The 21,653-nt window shown below is 37.6% G+C and overlaps 1 protein-coding gene across 1 annotated transcript in view; it reads right to left on the bottom strand.

Annotated features, from left to right (window-relative positions):
• LOC128657506 (probable cation-transporting ATPase 13A4) overlaps positions 1 to 21,653 on the bottom strand; it is a 118,575-nt gene that overhangs the window by 16,397 nt on the left and 80,525 nt on the right. The window contains exons 22-26 of the mRNA XM_053711873.1: positions 8,032 to 8,074; positions 7,792 to 7,901; positions 6,978 to 7,074; positions 2,802 to 2,874; positions 2,281 to 2,452 (exon numbers count right to left, since the gene is read on the bottom strand). Coding sequence (XP_053567848.1) covers positions 2,281 to 2,452; positions 2,802 to 2,874; positions 6,978 to 7,074; positions 7,792 to 7,901; positions 8,032 to 8,074 — 495 coding nt within the window. The remainder of the gene's footprint in view (positions 1 to 2,280; positions 2,453 to 2,801; positions 2,875 to 6,977; positions 7,075 to 7,791; positions 7,902 to 8,031; positions 8,075 to 21,653) is intronic.

Here is a 21,653-nt window from a genome sequence, read left to right as displayed (position 1 = left end):
TCTTGACGAATCAGCTTGTGTGTCTTGTTCAGTGGTGGTCGTCTTTCAGCCTTTCTTACCTTGGCCATGTCTCTGAGTATTGCACACCTTGTGCTTTTGGGCACTCCAGTGATGTTGCAGCTCTGAAATATGGCCAAACTGGTGGCAAGTGGCATCTTGGCAGCTGCACGCTTGACTTTTCTCAGTTCATGGGCAGTTATTTTGCGCCTTGGTTTTTCCACACGCTTCTTGCGACCCTGTTGACTATTTTGAATGAAACGCTTGATTGTTCAATGATCACGCTTCAGAAGCTTTGCAATTTTAAGAGTGCTGCATCCCTCTGCAAGACATCTCACTATTTTTGACTTTTCTGAGCCTGTCAAGTCCTTCTTTTGACCCATTTTGCCAAAGGAAAGGAAGTTGCCTAATAATTATGCACACCTGATATAGGGTGTTGATGTCATTAGACCACACCCCTTCTCATTACAGAGATGCACATCACCTAATATGCTTAATTGGTAGTAGGCTTTCGAGCCTATACAGCTTGGAATAAGACAACATGCATAAAGAGGATGATGTGGTCAAAATACTCATTTGCCTAATAATTCTGCACTCCCTGTATATATATATATATTCTATGGATTTTTATTTTTTTTTGACAATATGTATAATATTAATTATTATTATTAATTTTTAAAGTTATTAATTTTTAAAATATTTTTCATTTAATATTTCAGTATTAAAGGGATAGTCAAGTCCAAAAAAACTCATGTTTCAAATAGGGCATTTCATTTTAAACAACTTTCCAATTTACTTTTATCACCAATTTTGCTTTGTTCTCTTGGTATTCTTAGTTGAAAGCTAAACCTTCATATGCTAATTTCTTAGACCTTGAAGGCCGCCTCTAATCTAAATGCATTTTGATAGTTTTTCACACTAGAGGGCATTAGTTCACGTGTTTCATATAGATAACATTGGGCTCATGCACGTGAATTTACCATGGAGACAGCTCTGATTGGCTAAAATGCAAGTCTGTCAAAATAACTGAAATAAGGGGGCAGTCTGCTTAGGCTTAGATACAAGGTAATTACAGAGGTAAAACGTTTATAATTATAACTGTGTTGGTTATGCAAAACTGGGGATTGGTAATTAAGGGATTATCTATCTTTTAAAACAACAAAAATTCTGGTGTTGACTGTCCCTGACTTCCATTGAAGTTAGCAATTCTCCATATGTTTAATAATAAATATAGAAAAGTATATTTACAAAACAAATTACATTATCCTGTAAGTGAAGAAAAATGGAATGTTAGATACTATATGCACAGTCAATATACTGTAAAACACACACATATATATATATATATATATATATATATATATACACAAACATACACATATTCAGTCATGTAATATATATACACAAACATACACATATTCAGTCATGTATAGGTATGGATATATATGTTAAAGCCCTTTGCAGTCCTTTCTTTGTCAAACCCTTTGTACCATTATAATAATAATATTAAGATATTGTTTATGAGTGTAAATGTACTTTTTAGTATATTATTTATGTTGTGTTTATTTCAAATTTTTTCTTCCCCTACCCTTTATGTGAGCTTTCAAGTCTTGCTAACCTTACAAACGTAAATTTGCAATTGCTCAGTAGCCAAAACATATTGGGGGATATTTATCAAAGGTCTGGCGGACCTGATACGACAGTGCGGATCAGGTCCGCCAGACCTTGCTGAATGCGGAGAGCAATACACTCTCCGTATTCAGCATTGCACCAGCAGCTCTTGTGAGGTTTCTTTGGACCTGGCTGTCCCTTGTGAGCTGCTGGTGCAACGCCGCCCCCTGCAGATTCGCGGCCAATCGGCCACCAGCAGGGAGGTGTTAATCAACCTGATCGTACTTAATAGGGTTGATTTTCGGCAACGTGTGTCCGCCTGCTCAGAGCAGTCGGACAGGGTTATGGAGCAAAGGTCTTTAGACCGCTGCTTCATAACTGCTGTTTCTGGCAAGCCAGAAACACGGGCCCTCAAGCTCCTTTCGGAGCTTGATAAATGGGCCCCTTACTTATAATACAAGCAATATTTCTGATGTGGGCAAAAAGAAAAAAAAAAGCCAATATCACTTGCGCACAAACGACAGCGCTCCACTCGAAATCTAGCCCTATATTAGCATGGGTATGTTTATAATAATACATTCACACTATGATTTAGGGATAAAAAGACGTTTGTTGTTTAATTATTTTTTCATATATTGTAACAATCATGAGTTGCAATAAAATTGAGATTACCTATAGTTTGATGTACTGTACCAGGGTTGCTGCTGAACCAAGACAAAACTGCATATTTGCATGGCCAAATTAAGCAAAACATTAAATATCACTGACAGCAGTAGAGGCGGTGAGATCAGCTGTGCAGGCGGTCTATATGGAGCCAGCTTTGGATATGCATGATTTAAACTCACTGTAATGAGAGAAGGTATTGTCTGTAACATTCAAATATTTTTCTACAAGTACAAATAATAGGAACCTATTAACTCACAACAGCGAGTGTAGAAAAGATTTCATTTGAACATGTTGCTGCATATAACTGCTCAATTTAATAGTTTTTTTTTATACAAGTACATAGGTAATATAATGTAATGTTACATATATATATAAAGCACTCTTAAATCTGTAAACTTCAACCACCATGACTGGTTTGTGTAATTGTAAATAACAATTGTAACATCCTTTTAAAATATAAGTGCTTCTTTATGGTATAAATGTTGATCATTTATATTAAAATGAATAACATTAGCTGAATAACGTACTGGTTAGGCAGACAAGTACTGTGACGCCCACATCCTGGATAAGGTATTGGTAAAGTCCCACTGTTTTCACTTGCTGAAAAATACACCAGGTATGAGAGAGATGTTTGTTTTAAAGGCATAAAGTGATAAACATTCACATTGATTTTCAGCCAACCACTTATTTATTAAAACACATTACCTAATCATACAGTAAGGGAAAATAAGTATTTGGAAACGTTGTTGTATGCTTTAATAGATATGCTGCATTCTTTGGATACAACATGGGACTCATGCACAGTGATCCTAGGCAACAGCAAGGTACACTACTTGAAGTGTGTTCTCCAGATAACACTATGGCCTCTATTTATCAAGGTCTGACGGACCTGATCCGACAGTGCGGATCAGGTCCGCCAGACCTTGCTGAATACGGCGAGCAATATGCTCGCCGTATTCAGCATTGTACCAGCGGCTCACAAGAGCTGCTGGTGCAACGCCGCCCCCTGCAGACTCACAGCCAATGGGCCGCCAGCAGGGGGGGTGTCAATCAACCCGATCATACTCGATCGGGTTGATTTCCGGCAATGTATGTCCGCCCTTCCCAGAGCAGGCGGACAGGTTATGGAGCAGCGGCCTTTGTGACCGCTGTTTCATAACTGCTGTTTCTGGCGAGCCTGCAGGTTTGCCAGAAACACGGGGCATCAAGCTCCATACGGAGCTTGATAAATATGCCCTTATGGATTAGCAAAATCACAGAATTCAAAAATAAGATTATTTGAAAACTGACCCTGTGTGATCTCTCGGGTTAATAAATAAAGTAATATTCACATTTAAAGTAATATTATGTTTTCAAACTGTTAAGCTTACCTAAAAATGCATTTTTTTTAATTGTGCCAGTTTCGAAGTTTCTATATATCAATTTTGGGACAGATTACGAACAGGGAGCTAACAGTTACATGCAAGCGATGAGGAGTTTATAATGGGTGTTTGCGCTCGTCTGGTGTACCGCTGGTATTACAAGTTGAAAGTAAACATGATCGCTTGATTAAAGCTAAAATGAATACCGCATTCTCAGAGCTCTGGTTAAAGGGACAGTCAACACCCATAAATACTTTCTACCATACCTTAGATCAACAACAAAAAATGAGCCTGCACCGCATCCCATCTTCAATAACACTAACGTTAGGTGGCTAATCTTCAATGAACATTTAGTTAACAGCGGCAGATATAGCCGCCAAACTCCTCCCCCTCCTCCGTATCTTTCTTGTTTTAAATAATAATTACTCGTTCACAGGGACACTGTTCTATTTCTAATGCGCTATTAGAAATAGAACAGTGTCTCCGTGAACACGGCTAAAGAATCTAGCCGAGGATTTGATTCTCATTGGCTGAAGACTTGGAGAAGAAGCCTCCTACGTAACAGGGGGAGGAGTTTGGCGGCCATATCTGCCGCTGTTAACTAAATGTTCATTGAAGATTAGCCACCTAACGTTAGTGTTATTTAAGATGGGATGCGGTGCAGGCTCATTTTTTGTTGTTGACCTAAGGTATGGTAGAAAGTTTTCATGGGTGTTGACTGTCCCTTTAACTGTTTTGCAAAACAAAAAAGTGTCACAAAACACATCAAAAATACATTACAAAGTACTGTTACTCTCATAATAACATCATCTAATAAAAATAATTTAAAAAAAATATTGCACAAAAAAGTTATAAGGGCTCAGGTGTTAGAAAAAAAAAGTCTGCAGAGGGCTTTGACATACAGATTCATACATACATGTCTAAATATGGATATGTACTGTATGTATATGTATGTATATATATATATATGTGTGTGTGTGTGTGTGTGTATGTACATATGTATTTATATTTGTATTTATGTATTTACAGACATATATATATATATATATATATATATATATATATATATATATATACACATATAAACACATAAATACATATGCCCTCCTTTTTGCCATCTCTGATAAAATGACGTGACATGGTCGTTTCTACTCCCACTAATTGCATAGTTTCCATTCTTTGGTAATGTACTACATAATGCAGATATTTCCCCTCACTGCATCAGATGTCCTACAATAAGTATGGTATATAAGTATGAGAACATCTCAAACTCATCAAAGGTTTTTGACGATCAGATGACAGCTATGCAGCTCAGAATCAGATAGATTGCTCGGTAATAAAGCATACGTAACTACATAATATAGTCAATTCAATAGGTGTTATACAGTGATTCAGGGCACACTCTAGTATGGTGTAAGAATAATATGTACTTATGCTTTAATGATATGCTGAATTCACCCCCGTATTTGTAATTGTGAAGCACTCTTGATGTTTGATAGACTAATCACATGTTTTCTGTTTACTTTTTTGGACTACTATGTTTAAGGGGAGGGTCATTTCATTGGCTCTCATCCCATTGCTCCCACAGGTATACTTAATTAACAATTATTGTTGAACATTTTGTTTGTTATAAATAGCAAGTTTGTATTTTAATGTTACAAGCCTGATAAAACAGCCTATTTAGCTGAGAAACGTGTTGTTTTTGTTTTAATGATTTTTATAAATGTAAGTTTTTAAATCTTACACTTCAGTGCTGGTGTATGGCGGTAACTCAATCTGCTGGATGACTGCAAGATTCCACTTTATTTGCATCTTATTCCTTTGGTGAAACAACACATGTGAGTGGACTTTCATTATTTAATATTATCTGTTGATCTGACTGTGCTAGGCCATGTGGCGCCCCTGTTTTTGTTTTTTAGCCACATAAAATAAAAGTGAAGTTTTATGGTACAATGGCTAAACTGGCTCAATTGCTTTTGTGGAATATATATTTGTGCCTGGGGAAACAGCCCATGAGACACTGCAGTTGATAGGAGCAATGTGAAAGTCAGATACATGTGGGGCAATAGAACTGAGGAGGGGACAAGCGTAACAGCCAACTTATAGTAGCGAGGTACTGCAAAAAAAGTCTTTCAATTTTGTTATGAATGTGATAAAGCCTCCCTGTGGACCAGTCTGAGAAGCCTCAAAAGGTATTGATGTGTTTGTAAAGTACTTATTAATCACACGCTCCCCTAAGAGTTTATAAGTATCAGCAATAATTGGATAAGGGTTTTTTAGCAAACTGTTTATGGAGTAGGGGATTTTTGTGAACTGCGCTCAGGCCGGCCTGGCCTACTAGGAAAATAGGAGATTTATCAGTGGGCCGTAGCAGCTGAGGCTGACTGCCCACAATTCAAGGGAAGCTGTTGCTGTGGAGAGGTATTTACCTGTCGCAGGGGCTGAAGCACCCTTTCCCCGCATTCGCACAAGAGGCTGCTAGGGGCATATTGTCCAGGGTCACCATGTATAACCAGGTGCTGTTGTTTCATGATATCAAGAGAGATATTCAGAGGAGCACGGGGCCTGTGCTCAGGAAGCCAGGAGGTGAAGGACACACACCTGGAGGGCAGCAATATGGGTAAGCATGGATATAACCAAGGTCACACAGCCTAAGGCCCTAACTTTTCTCATTTACTTTACCTGCCTCTGGCTTCTACTGCAAGAAACTTGCCCTAACTGAGATACTTTATTTACAGAAGTACTAAAACTTTACCCTAACAGCAGGGAGGTGCACACTTCAGTTAGGGAGTCACCAGCAGGTAGTGACACAGTGTGCTATTGAGGTAAAGTTGCTGGGGATTGGGCATCCAGTTAATAATAATATAAAATAATTTTTATAACACATCCTGTATGAACTGGAATATGTGTGTGTAAATATATATCCATCCATCTATCTATCTATCTATCCATCCATCTATCTATCTATCTATCTATCCATCCATCTATCTATCTATGACCCTAGTCATACAGGCAGAGAGAGGCAGGGATGAAGGAGGCCCTTAACTTTATTTACCCAGGCAATCAGTTGTCAGACCACCACTAATACTATGCTTTAACACCCACATCTATCAACACAACAAACCCTTAGCCTCATATTTGAATGTGAACCCTATGTACTGCTGAAGCCAAAAAATTGTACGTGAGAATTTTTTGGATCTATGTCAATAAAAAAGATGTGAGCTTGAGAAAATAAACTAGATTTAGATATTTTGATTTATAATGTGCATTATATAAAATATTACATATAAGCCAACATAGATCTTATAATTAAATAATTTAATACTGTATGCCTAAACTTACCCAATATAAGAGCATCAAGCAAATATACTGAATCATGGCATATAGCGTAACATACTTAAAGACAGCAAATGATGAGACCAGTGCTGCTCTGCCTTCCCTGTGGAGAAATGTATCTCATGAAAGCAGAAAAATACATTTTGCTTGCAAATTTTTTGCTTTCAACATTCACAAAATAATAATGTTAAACCTACAGATTAAATTATGTTTTATATTAACATAAACAGCATTTTTTAATAATGTCCTGTGTAATTGTTGAACCAAAGTCTTTGAAAATGAACATTCTGTTCAGTGCCTATATTTGGAAGTTTATTTGCAAACTCATGGTATATTATTTAAAATTATAGTGCAAATGCCAACTCTAAAATATGAACTCATAAAGTGAAGAAAAATATTTGTACTTTGGGTTGAAAACACATTAGATTCTGTGCAAGCATTATTCAGTACCAACTTATTTATTACATCATGAAAAAAATCATACTCTATAAATGAATGTATACATATATTTAAATATATATACAAACATATTTCCGGTAATGTTCATAGGATTTAAAAAGTATAGTTCTTTTATTATTGCAGTTAATTAATTACATAATGGGCATAAATGAGCAACATTTCATCCAGCTATGAATTAGATATCTGAATAGATTAAAAGATCTTGAAAGCTATTAAAATTACTTTTACTTCTAAATAGAGAGCATACCTTTCCCATACAAATGACATAATGGGAATGTAATGGTTTGCCAGTAATATTAACTATATTTTTAAAATAATAAATACAATTTAAACCACTATTTCATTTTTACACAACACAAACCTGATTAGCTGGGGAACACACTGTATGTTTGTTGTTTGTGAAGTAAATGGCGATGCTACAGAGGCTTCCTGTTCTGATAAAGAAATACCAGCATGGGCCACTTTTAAGGCCTACAACATACACAAAAACTGTTTAATAGAAAATAGATATCAAATTTCAAAATATAGGTTATAATTTGATGCAAAGTTAAAAAAAACATTTCTGAATTTATTGTTCTCACTTAGATATTTATTTACTTACTCCACAATCATTGGCTCCATCTCCACACATCGCCACATAATAACTGCAACAAAATTGCAACAATATATATGGTCAAGTTATCAAATCACAATTCAAAATGCAATCTACATTCCCCATTTAAAACTGGAAACTTTTATTATCAAAATTAGAATATGACCTAACATATCTACCATATGTTGTAGTTGGACCAAACAGATTTACCATATGTTGTAGTTAGACCAAACAGATCTACCACATGTTGTAGTTGGACCAAACAGATTTACCATATGTTGTAGTTGGACCAAACAGATCTACCACATGTTGTAGTTGCACCAAACAGATCTACCATATCTTGTAGTTTCACCAAACAGATCTATCATATGTTGTAGTTAGACCAAACAGATCTACCATATGTTGTAGTTGCACCAAACATATCTACCATAAGTTGTAGTCTAGATTGTTATTCTACAGAATCTAGTAATATTATGATGGTACTGTTGCATGCAACATTTACCACAGGAGGGTTCAACTCTACTTTCCAAGACCCACAGATAAAGGGACATGGTGCTCAATTTTATTTATCAGTTAGCAACAGGTCTTAAAATATTTGTGGGTAAAAAGTTTGTGACTCAAGTATCATGTCCCTTTGACATATATGATATGGCAATGCACAATACCTGTTAAAACCTTTGAGTCACCAGATCAAATCCCAGGAGGGCACATTCAACAATCTCCTTTACAGAGTTAGATAAATTGAGTAATATTAAGCTTGGGGGTATAATTTTTATTGATCATTTTGGAGTCTAATAGTGTTTCTACAAATGTCACCATTAAGTCTATTATATGTAAACTAGTACTAAAGCCCGTGTACACGGGCCATTTTTTTGCAGTACAGCGGTCCCACCCCTTGCTCTCTCCCCCCCTCTCTTTTGCTCTCTCTTCCCCCCTCTCTTTTGATTTCTCTCCCCCCTCTCTTTTGCTTTCTCTCCCCTCTCTCCTTTGCGCTCTCTCTCCTCTCTTTTGCTCTCTCTCTCCCCTCTTTTGCTCTCTCTCTCCCCTCTTTTGCTCTCTCTCTCCCCTCTTTTGTTCTCTCCCCACTCTTTGGCTCTCCCCCCCCTCTTTGGTGCTCTCTCCCCCCTCTTTGACTCTCTCTCCTCCCTCTTTGGCTCTCTCCCCTCTTTTGCTCTCTCTCCTCTTTGGCTCTCTCTCCTCTTTGGCTCTCTTTCCATTTTGGCTCACTCTCTCCCCCCCCTTTGGCTCTCTCCCCACCCTTTGGCTCTCTCTCCCCCCCCCCCTTTGGCTTTCTCCCCCCTTTTGGCTCTCTCTCCCCCCTTTGGCTCTCTCCCCCTCTTTGGCTCTCTCCCCCCCTTTGGCTCTCTCCCCCCCCCCTCTTTGGCTCTCTCCTCCCCTCTTTGACTCTCCCCCCCTCTTTGGCTCTCTCTCCCCCCTCTTTGGCTCTCCCCCCCTCTTTGGCTCTCTCCCCTCTTTGGCTCGCTCTCTCCCCCCCCTTTGGCTCTCTCCCCACCCTTTGGCTCTCTCTTCCCCCCCTTTGGCTCCCCCCCTCCTCTTTGGCCCTTCTCCCCCCCTCTTTGGCCCTTCTCCCCCCCTCTTTGGCCCTTCTCCCCCCCCCCCTCTTTGGCCCTTCTCCCTCCCTCTTTGGCCCTTCTCCCCCCCTCCCCAGCTCCCTCTCTGGCTCTGTCTTAATTGACAGCCTTTGCCTCTCTGACCACGCCCCCATCGCGGCACTCCGCCCGGCCACGCCCCTCGCAGGCGACATCCGCCGGCCACGCCCATCACGACGCCCGGTCACGCCCCATCGGCCACGCTCCCTGACACTCCGCTTCAGCCTTGCTCTGTGCTGAGTGCTGAGTGTCAGGATCCAAACTGCCAGGTATGTTTGTCACGTGCAGTCTCTACTGCGCATGACTGCATCTGACAAACATACTTGGCCATTTATTATATAGGATAATTCTAGATTTTCTAAAGGATTGTGATCAAACCCTTTATCAATTAAAGGTCAGGATGTTATATCAAATTACAAAACTGACAGGTATAGAAACTAGTGCAACATATGATATATCAGTTCATGAATCTATAGAAGCTGTTTTTCATGTGAAAATGGCATCATGTGACAAACATCTTGCAACTTTCAAATGTATCATTCTTTAATCAAATGTGTCCAGGTTTGTAACACCTCCTTGGACAGTAATAGATGTTTAATACCTTTCTAAATGGAAATGACATAGGAATCAATAGGGGCCAGAAACACATGTGGAAGAGTGAACATTAGACATATTATAGTGGTTTAGTATAAAGAGGTGACACCAATCCACTCATTTGCCAACCAGTCTTCTTTTTTTAAAAAAATATTTATTTATATACAACAGTATGTATGAATAATCTCATTGTACATAAATTCATCATTGACATGATAAAAATGAACACAATTAGGCAAAAATATGTCTGCAATCCACATAGCAGAAAAAAACATGTAATACAATTGTCAATACAGCGATATATACAAATATAAAAATGATCTCATTGTACAAAATGTCATCATTGAAATAGTGATAAAGGTGTACCAGATCAGACAAAAATATGTCTGCAATTAACCTAACAAAAGAAAAAGTGTCAAATGTAACAACAGATACTGTTGTATTTTTTCATGAAAGAATTCCCACCCCCTAAATAACAAATAAACAAAAAATTTAAAAATTTAAATAAATGTTATATATAAAAAAAATATTCATATTAAAAAAAGAGTGTCTCCAGAATGTAGGGTATGAATCTAATTGAATTCTTTGAAGGAATGAGGGGGAGCCACAGAATTTATGCAATACTTGAATTTGGGATTCCGTGTGATCAACCCCTTAATCAATTAAAGGTCAAGGCCTGGCACTAAGGCCACCATTTATTGACCGTCAGTCAGGATGTTATTTGAAAGTACATGCAAAACTGACTATTAAAAGGTATAGAAACTTGTGCAACATATGAGATATCAGTTCATGAATCTATAGAAGCTGTTTTTCATGTGAAAATTGCATCATGCGACAAACAACTTGCAACTTTCAAATGTATCATTCTTTAACAAAATGTGTCCAGGTTTGTAACACCTCCTTGGACAGTATTATATGTTAATTACCTTTCTAAAGGCAAATGGCATAGGAATCAATGGGGGCAAGAAACACATGTGGAAGACTGAACTTTAGACATATTATAGTGGTCTAGTATAAAGAGGCCACACTCATTTGTCAACCAGTATTCAAAGTTACTATTTTTTATTTTTCAAATGGCTGTATGAAAAATGCAAGCCTCATCTCTCGCCTTGATGTAAGTCAACTAGAAGATAGTTTGATGGCCTTGGTACTTTGAAACCCTTTAATATTATTAACTTTTTAAAATTTGGTTAATACTTAAGCATAAAACACATAAAGGGGCAATATTATGCATTAAAGGAGCTGAAATTAAACATATTAAATATTTATGCATGAGCAAGCTTAGGTTAAAGCTGTTTAAACAGATATTGAAAATAACAGGAAATGTATATTTGTGCAGAACTAACTCATTGGAACCAAATATTCTTAACTGTATCTCAATTCCAAGATTTTGCAATCATTTACACTCTATGATATTTTTTAGAGTAATCAAGTATCATGGTGAAACGAAGCGCTTAGGTTTGGAAAACTGATGCAAACACTACTGTGTGGACTTGTAAACATGTACATCAAATTATTTTATATTGAGTACCTATGTATTATGGCTTTCTAAATAGTATACACATGCTTACCTCCTCCAAAATTAAAAAAATATCACTTGATGTAAGTTCACACCATCAACCTGAATATTTCATTAAAACTGCCATAGACTCTTATGATTGGATGAAAAAGTTAGATTAGAAATTCCCCTAAATTTGTGTTTGTTAGTGGAAGAGGGATAGAGGTCCAAATTTAGGGCGAGATTACATATGCGGGGACACCCGCAAAAGCCGGCAACGCCAGTGTTTAGTCCAGGTTTGCTATCACATATACGGTGCCGCATATAACTGTGGCGCGTATATTTCACCCGTCGCCCGCTAATTTTACTACCGTAAGCTAAAATAGAACCGCGTCGCAAGTTGATATTACATATTCAGCACAAGGACTTACGTGGCGAAACCGGAGAAATTTTACTCCATTTTCACCTTGCCACACATAGGCAGGTGCAGCAAGCCTTATGATGAAAATGTGAGCTCTGTAACTCTTCTAACGCCCTGAAAATATAAACTAACACCTAACGCATGCGCAATATCTATTTACCTGTCAACCGCAATCCCCCACCGCAATAACTAATAAACTATATTAACCCCTAATTTGCTGAACCCCCACATCGCAGTATGCCTAATTAAACTATTAACCCCTAATCCGCCATTCACCTACATTGCAAACTACCTAATAAATGTATTAACCCCTAAACCGCCAAACCCCCACATTGCAAAGTAACTAATTAACTTATTAACCCCTAAACCACCAAACCCCCACATCGCAATAAACCTAATAAATCTATTAACTCCTAAACCGCCAACCCCCCACAACGCAAATAACTAATTTAATTCCAAACCCCCCTAACCTAACACTCCCTAAATTAACCCCAATTATCTAAATTAAAAAATACTATGTTACAATTAAAATAAAAAACCTAACATTACTTTAAAAAAAAAAAACTAAGTTTAATTTAATCTAAAATTGCAAAAATAAAAAAGTCTAACATTATATAAAATAATAAACCAAATTATCAAAAATAAAAAATTAAACCTAATCCCTATGAAAATAAAAAGCCCCCTCAAAATAAAAACACCCCCTAATCTAATACTAAGATACCAATAGCCCTTAAAAGGGCCTTTTGTAGGGCATTGCCTTTAGTTAAACAGCTCTTTTACCTTTAAAAAAACTAAGTTATCCGTAACAGTAAAACCCACACCCCCCAAACCCCCCAAAATAAAAAATAAAAACTTACACAAAAAAATCCTAATCTACCAATTGCCCCTAAAGGGGCATTTGTATGGGCATTGCTCTTAAAAGGACATTCAGGTCTTTTACTGCCCTTAAAAAGGCATTAGGCTCTTTACCTGCCCATTACATCCCTAATCTTAAAAAAAAAAAAAAAGCCTAAGTCTAACCCCCAGATAGGTACTCACGGTTCCTGAAGTCCGGCGGTCCGACATCTTCTTCCATCGCGGCGACCTCTTCTATCTTCTTTTTTTTTTTAATTATCTTTATTAGTCTTAGCCATTTAACAAAAAAATGATAATAACACATAAATAACAATTTCTGAGTCATGCAGGATAAATGTAAAAATACCCCTAATCTTTTGCTCTCTCTCCTCTTTGGCTCTCTCTCCTCTTTGGCTCTCTTTCCATTTTGGCTCACTCTCTCCCACCCCTTTGGCTCTCTCCCCACCCTTTGGCTCTCTCTCTCCCCCCCCTTTGGCTCTCTCCCCCTTTTTGGCTCTCTCTCCCCCCTTTGGCTCTCTCCCCCCCTTTGGCTCTCTCCCCCCCTCTTTGGCTCTCTCTCCCCCCTCTTTGGCTCTCCCCCCCCCTCTTTGGTTCTCTCCCCTCTTTGGCTCGCTCTCTCCCCCCCCTTTGGCTCTCTCCCCACCCTTTGGCTCTCTCTTCCCCCCCTTTGGCTCCCCCCCTCCTCTTTGGCCCTTCTCCCCCCCCTCTTTGGCCCTTCTCCCCCCCTCTTTGGCCCTTCTCCCCCCAATCTTTGGCCCTTCTCCCTCCCTCTTTGGCCCTTCTCCCCCCCTCCCCAGCTCCCTCTCTGGCTCTGTCTTAATTGACAGCCTTTGCCTCTCTGACCACACCCCCATCGCGGCACTCCGCCCGGCCACGCCCCTCGCAGGCGACATCCGCCGGCCACGCCTATCACGACGCCCGGTCACGCCCCATCGGCCACGCTCCCTGACACTCCGCTTCAGCCTTGCTCTGTGCTGAGTGCTGAGTGTCAGGATCCAAACTGCCAGGTATGTTTGTCACGTGCAGTCTCTACTGCGCATGACTGCATCTGACAAACATATTTGGCCATTTATTATATAGGATAATTCTAGATTTTCTAAAGGATTGTGATCAAACCCTTTATCAATTAAAGGTCAGGATGTTATATCAAATTACAAAACTGACAGGTATAGAAACTAGTGCAACATATGATATATCAGTTCATGAATCTATAGAAGCTGTTTTTCATGTGAAAATGGCATCATGTGACAAACATCTTGCAACTTTCAAATGTATCATTCTTTAATCAAATGTGTCCAGGTTTGTAACACCTCCTTGGACAGTAATAGATGTTTAATACCATTCTAAATGGAAATGACATAGGAATCAATAGGGGCCAGAAACACATGTGGAAGAGTGAACATTAGACATATTATAGTGGTTTAGTATAAAGAGGTGACACCAATCCACTCATTTGTCAACCAGTCTTCTTTTTTTTAAAAAATATTTATTTATATACAACAGTATGTATGAATAATCTCATTGTACATAAATTCATCATTGACATGATAAAAATGAACACAATTAGGCAAAAATATGTCTGCAATCCACATAGCAGAAAAAAACATGTAATACAATTGTCAATACAGCGATATATACAAATATAAAAATGATCTCATTGTACAAAATGTCATCATTGAAATAGTGATAAAGGTGTACCAGATCAGACAAAAATATGTCTGCAATTAACCTAACAAAAGAAAAAGTGTCAAATGTAACAACAGATACTGTTGTATTTTTTCATGAAAGAATTCCCACCCCCTAAATAACAAATAAACAAAAAATTTAAAAATTTAAATAAATGTTATATATAAAAAAAATATTCATATTAAAAAAAGAGTGTCTCCAGAATGTAGGGTATGAATCTAATTGAATTCTTTGAAGGAATGAGGGGGAGCCACAGAATTTATGCAATACTTGAATTTGGGATTCCGTGTGATCAACCCCTTAATCAATTAAAGGTCAAGGCCTGGCACTAAGGCCACCATTTATTGACCGTCAGTCAGGATGTTATATGAAAGTACATGCAAAACTGACTATTAAAAGGTATAGAAACTTGTGCAACACATGAGATATCAGTTCATGAATCTATAGAAGCTGTTTTTCATGTGAAAATTGCATCATGCGACAAACAACTTGCAACTTTCAAATGTATCATTCTTTAACAAAATGTGTCCAAGTTTATAACACCTCCTTGGACAGTAATATATGTTAATTACCTTTCTAAAGGCAAATGGCATAGGAATCAATGGGGGCAAGAAACACATGTGGAAGACTGAACTTTAGACATATTATAGTGGTCTAGTATAAAGAGGCCACACTCATTTGTCAACCAGTATTCAAAGTTACAATTTTTTATTTTTCAAATGCCTGTATGAAAAATGCAAGCCTCATCTCTCGCCTTGATGTAAGTCAACTAGAAGATAGTTTGATGGCCTTGGTACTTTGAAACCCTTTAATATTATTAACTTTTTAAAATTTGGTTAATACTTAAGCATAAAACACATAAAGGGGCAATATTATGCATTAAAGGAGCTGAAATTAAACATATTAAATATTTATGCATGAGCAAGCTTAGGTTAAAGCTGTTTAAACAGATATTGAAAATAACAGGAAATGTATATTTGTGCAGAACTAACCCATTGGAACCAAATATTCTTAACTGTATCTCAATTCCAAGATTTTGCAATCATTTACACTCTATGATATTTTTTAGAGTAATCAAGTATCATGGTGAAACGAAGCGCTTAGGTTTGGAAAACTGATGCAAACACTACTGTGTGGACTTGTAAACATGTACATCAAATTATTTTATATTGAGTACCTATGTATTATGGCTTTCTAAATAGTATACACATGCTTACCTCCTCCAAAATTAAAAAAATATCACTTGATGTAAGTTCACACCATCAACCTGAATATTTCATTAAAACTGCCATAGACTCTTATGATTGGATGAAAAAGTTAGATTAGAAATTCCCCTAAATTTGTGTTTGTTAGTGGAAGAGGGATAGAGGTCCAAATTTAGGGCGAGATTACATATGCGGGGACACCCGCAAAAGCCGGCAACGCCAGTGTTTAGTCCAGGTTTGCTATCACATATACGGTGCCGCATATAACTGTGGCGCGTATATTTCACCCGTCGCCCGCTAATTTTACTACCGTAAGCTAAAATAGAACCGCGTCGCAAGTTGATATTACATATTCAGCACAAGGACTTACGTGGCGAAACCGGAGAAATTTTACTCCATTTTCACCTTGCCACACATAGGCAGGTGCAGCAAGCCTTATGATGAAAATGTGAGCTCTGTAACTCTTCTAACGCCCTGAAAATATAAACTAACACCTAACGCATGCGCAATATCTATTTACCTGTCAACCGCAATCCCCCACCGCAATAACTAATAAACTATATTAACCCCTAATTCGCTGAACCCCCACATCGCAGTATGCCTAATTAAACTATTAACCCCTAATCCGCCATTCACCTACATCGCAAACTACCTAATAAATGTATTAACCCCTAAACCGCCAAACCCCCACATTGCAAAGTAACTAATTAACTTATTAACCCCTAAACCACCAAACCCCCACATCGCAATAAACCTAATAAATCTATTAACTCCTAAACCGCCAACCCCCCACAACGCAAATAACTAATTTAATTCCAAACCCCCCTAACCTAACACTCCCTAAATTAACCCCAATTATCTAAATTAAAAAATACTATGTTACAATTAAAATAAAAAAACTAACATTACTTTAAAAAAAAAAACTAAGTTTAATTTAATCTAATTGCAAAAATAAAAAAGTCTAACATTATATAAAATAATAAACCAAATTATCAAAAATAAAAAAATTAAACCTAATCCCTATGAAAATAAAAAGCCCCCTCAAAATAAAAACACCCCCTAATCTAATACTAAGATACCAATAGCCCTTAAAAGGGCCTTTTGTAGGGCATTGCCTTTAGTTAAACAGCTCTTTTACCTTTAAAAAAACTAAGTTATCCGTAACAGTAAAACCCACACCCCCCAAACCCCCCAAAATAAAAAATAAAAACTTACACAAAAAAATCCTAATCTACCAATTGCCCCTAAAGGGGCATTTGTATGGGCATTGCTCTTAAAAGGACATTCAGGTCTTTTACTGCCCTTAAAAAGGCATTAGGCTCTTTACCTGCCCATTACATCCCTAATCTTAAAAAAAAAAAAAAAGCCTAAGTCTAACCCCCAGATAGGTACTCACGGTTCCTGAAGTCCGGCGGTCCGACATCTTCTTCCATCGCGGCGACCTATTCTATCTTCTTTTTTTTTTAATTATCTTTATTAGTCTTAGCCATTTAACAAAAAATGATAATAACACATAAATAACAATTTCTGAGTCATGCAGGATAAATGCATATCCGAAAAACAAAAAACAAAGAAACATATATATCCAAAATTTCAGGTCAGCATTGCCCCTATCTATTTCACAAATGCAATTCAGCTAAGATGGCTAATTTTCAAATAACTAACAACCCCTCTGGGAAGAAAAAAAAAAAAAAAAAAAGCCCATAAGAACCCCCCCCCCTCCTACCTCCAGACTCACTATATGCCATCATATTACCTGGGGATCAATTTTTAAAGGCGACTAGTCTATCTCCGCTTCATTGGTAATCCAAGTATCAGGAAAAACCTAAAGAATTACTAGTTCCGCAAAACTAATTGAGGCCACAAACGGTTTTAAAATCTGCCTTTGAAGGGAGATTGGATATAACTTAATAACCGGTGCCCATCCAACCAAGAATTCCTTAATTTTTCTTTCAGATACTTGCGACAAATGGAAAGATTCAAAAATAATCTGAGCTTGAATGTCTCTTAAAACAAGTGACAGGCTCGGGGGGCTCTTTGCTATCCATTTTTTAAAGATGTTGAACCTCACTATTAATAAAATGGTATTTAAAATGCGCATTTTAACACTCCCACCTATTACTGGAAAGAGTAACACAATGTTCTCAAAAGAAAAGAGGATGGAGCTTTCAAAGACTCTATTATACCAAAATTGGACTTTCGCCCATAATTGAGAAATTTTAGGACAGGACCATAACATATGGCGGAGATCTGCACAAATGTATAGACAATGCTCACATTTAAACACTTTGTTGGGGAAAAATTTAGAAAATATAGCCGGAGAAAAATAACAATTATTTAGTAATTTCAGGTGAGATTCTTTCCAGCTCACTGGAACAGGGGAACTTGCCACTAACGAGAGGCTTTTACATATTTTCCCGCAATCTATTGAAGGAATATAGGGGAACCAAAATCTAATTAATCTATCTTCATCTAGCACCCCTTGTTTGGTCAACATAATATCATAGATTAATGAGATAGATGCATCACCAACAATACATTTTTTAATACACATCTTAACCTCCGACCAGTTACCACACCTATCAGGGCACCAATTTTGCGATCTAACAAAATGCCGGATCTGAAAATAAGCAAAACGATTTGACCAGGGAAGAGAATACTGCTCCTTAATGGACTCCCAAGAAAGTATCTGTAGCTCATCATTAAGCAGTTGATGTACATATTCTAAACCTTTCACCTGCCAATCATAAAAACACTTCTGGTCAACACCAGGAGGAAATAATGGATTCCCCTTAATGGGTAAAAATTCAGAAAGGGAAGGATCAATTTTTAACAGTTTACAAAACCTATGCCATGCCACAATTATATTCCTAAAAGACAGAAGTGAAGACACCCCTGCTGGTAGAGAGCAAGGGGTACAATGCAATAGAGCTTTCAAGGACCACGGTTTAATCATGTAAGCTTCACTATCCAGAGTAGTGACCAAATTAGTCTGAGAAATCCAGTCAATTGCCATTTTACATAAAGATGCATAATTATAAAATCTAAGACAGGGTAAAGCTAACCCAGCCTCCACATATTTCTGAGAAAGCCTATTTAACGAGAGTTGAGGTTTTTTAGATTTCCAAATAAACTTTGAAAACCCAGAGACAGCTTCTCGAGATCTTTATTTACAATCAAAAGTGGGAGATTTTGTAGATGATACAATATTTTTGGAAAGATTATAGTTTTGATCAGATTAATTGAAGCCGATAACGATAAAGGAAATGAAGCCCAAATCTTTAGATCATCTAGTATTTTCTGAAAGAGCCAACCGAAATTTGCCTGATACCACATTTTAGGATTACTGTTAATTTCTAATCCCAGATACTTCACGGCCTTCACCTCCTGAAAGATTGTGGACGCTGCTGGCCAAGCCACATCAATTCACTCTTCTGCATATTAATCTTGTAGCCCGCAAATGAACTAAATAGGTTAATTGAATGAATCACTTCCGGGATAGTGACAGCCGTTTTATTCAATAATAAAAGAATGTCATCTGCATATAGCAACATTTTCAAATTTTGGTCTCCCAAAGGAATCCCCGGTAAAATGTCACGAAGTTTAATAGCTAAGGGTTCCAAAACTATATCAAAGAGCAGGGGTGAGAGTGGGCAACCTTGCCTTGTTCCTCTGTGTAGAAGGATCTTAGGAGAGATCATACCATTGACCAGCAAATAAGAGACAGGTTTCTGGTAAATCTTTTGTACAAAATTGAAAAAATTACCCGAAAAGCCAAATTTAGATAGAGTGGTAAACATATGTCTCCAAGAGATGCAGTCAAACGCTTTGACTGCATCTAGGGTAAGGACCGCAATATCCTTAAACTCCTTCCTCTTCTTACACTGATCTGTATTCCATATAAAATCAACTAACGTTATAAGTTTCCTTATATTTTTAGCAGAACTCCGGGATGGCATAAAGCCAGCCTGATCTGGAAGAATCAGTTTATCTAAACACTGGACTAGTCTATGGGAAATAATAGAGGCAAGAATTTTATAATCCGTATTAAGGACGGAAATAGGCCTATACGATGTAGGATCTTCCGGGTTTTTCCCTTTTTTCAGGATCAGAGAAATATTGGCTGCTGAAAAGAATGCTGAAATATTACTACTATTTAAAAAATAACTATTGTATAAGTTTCCTAAAATAGGTATAACTTGCCTAGATAAGCTTTTATAGAACTCCGCTGGTAGACCATCAGGCCCAGCTGCTTTATTAAGTTTTGCCTGGTCTATAGCCTTGCTTATCTCCTCAACCGAAATAGGCGCATTCAGCAATTCGAGATCTTCAGTTGAAATTTTAGGGACAATAATCTGTGACCAAAAGTTCATATGATTTTCTTCATTAAACTCCCCTTCAACATATAATTGCTGGTAAAATTCTAGAAAAATTCCCAAAATCTCATCTACCTCAGAGGTACGTCTGCCCCTGTATTGGATCATGGGGATCAAGTTCTTCTTGTCCCTAGCTTTAACCAATCTTGCCAGATTTTTAGCTGAGGACCCATGAAAGCCCCTAAACCGTAGGTTAATTTTTAACTCCTCCTCCTGATGTTTCTGCATTAAAAATACATCTCTCTCCTTCTTACTATTTGAATATGTGGACCAGTTTTCTCTAGAACGATCACCACAAAATTTCTTAAAAGCATTTCGTACTTTATTAGACAATTGCCTATCCCTGGCTCGGGATTTCTTATATCTTACATCCAAGAAGCTCTTAATATCACCCCTTAGTACGGCTTTGCCAGCTTCCCAAAAAACTTCTATTTTATGTGAGTATGAAACATTGAGCCTAGTATATTCCTCCCACCTATGATCTAACCAGGACAAAAATCTAGGATCACTATATAGGTACCGCGGGTAAAAGAATCTGGGGAATTTACTTTGAGTTCTATCCTGAGAATGCAACACAAGAGAAATTATGGCATGGTCTGCAATTGCGATCTCTCCGATCCCTGTCTCCGGTTTGCCCAACGAAAGTAACTCTGCAACTAGGAATAAATCTATACGTGAGAATGTTCTATGGGCTTTAGATTCACAGGTAAAACTCTGCAGATCTGGATTCTGTCTCCGCCATATGTCACAAACCTGTAATTTCTGGCAGAAGTTTAGAAAATACTTAGAACTTCTACTATTCTCCCGTAAATTTCTACCTGCCAACCTGTCCAATTCTGGATATAAGGTCATATTAAAGTCCCCGCCAATGACCAAATTCTCTTTAATGTACGGAAACAGCTTAATTTTAATCAAGTTCCAAAAGACCCGATTAAATTTATTAGGACAATAAATATTGCGCAATGTAATTTTGCCATTATCTATACATTTATGAAGAATAATAAATCTAGCCTCAGGGTCGATTTCAGTCTGAATAATCTTATAGTCTAAGGATTTATTAATAAGCATCGCCACCCCACATTTCCTACCTCTAGCCGGAGAAGAAATCACTTCTCCTACCCATTTTATCTGTAATTTCTTGGCTTCCATTTCTTCAAGGTGAGTCTCCTGCAAAAGTGCGATATCTTGTTTACTTCTAGCAAGAAATTTAATAATCATCTTACGTTTAATGGGTGAAGAGACCCCACCCACATTCCACGATACTAGTTTGAGCTTCATACACTAAAAATAACTAATGACCCCCTGGACCTGAAGGAAGAGAGGAAGGTGGGGGAGAGAGGAGAGAAAGGAAGAAAAAAAAAAAAGAGAAAAAAGAATAGGAGATGG

This window comes from Bombina bombina, chromosome 4 (assembly GCF_027579735.1).
Source record: "Bombina bombina isolate aBomBom1 chromosome 4, aBomBom1.pri, whole genome shotgun sequence".
NCBI classification, from domain to species: domain Eukaryota; kingdom Metazoa; phylum Chordata; class Amphibia; order Anura; family Bombinatoridae; genus Bombina; species Bombina bombina.
This window is presented reverse-complemented; position numbering and strand designations above follow the sequence as displayed.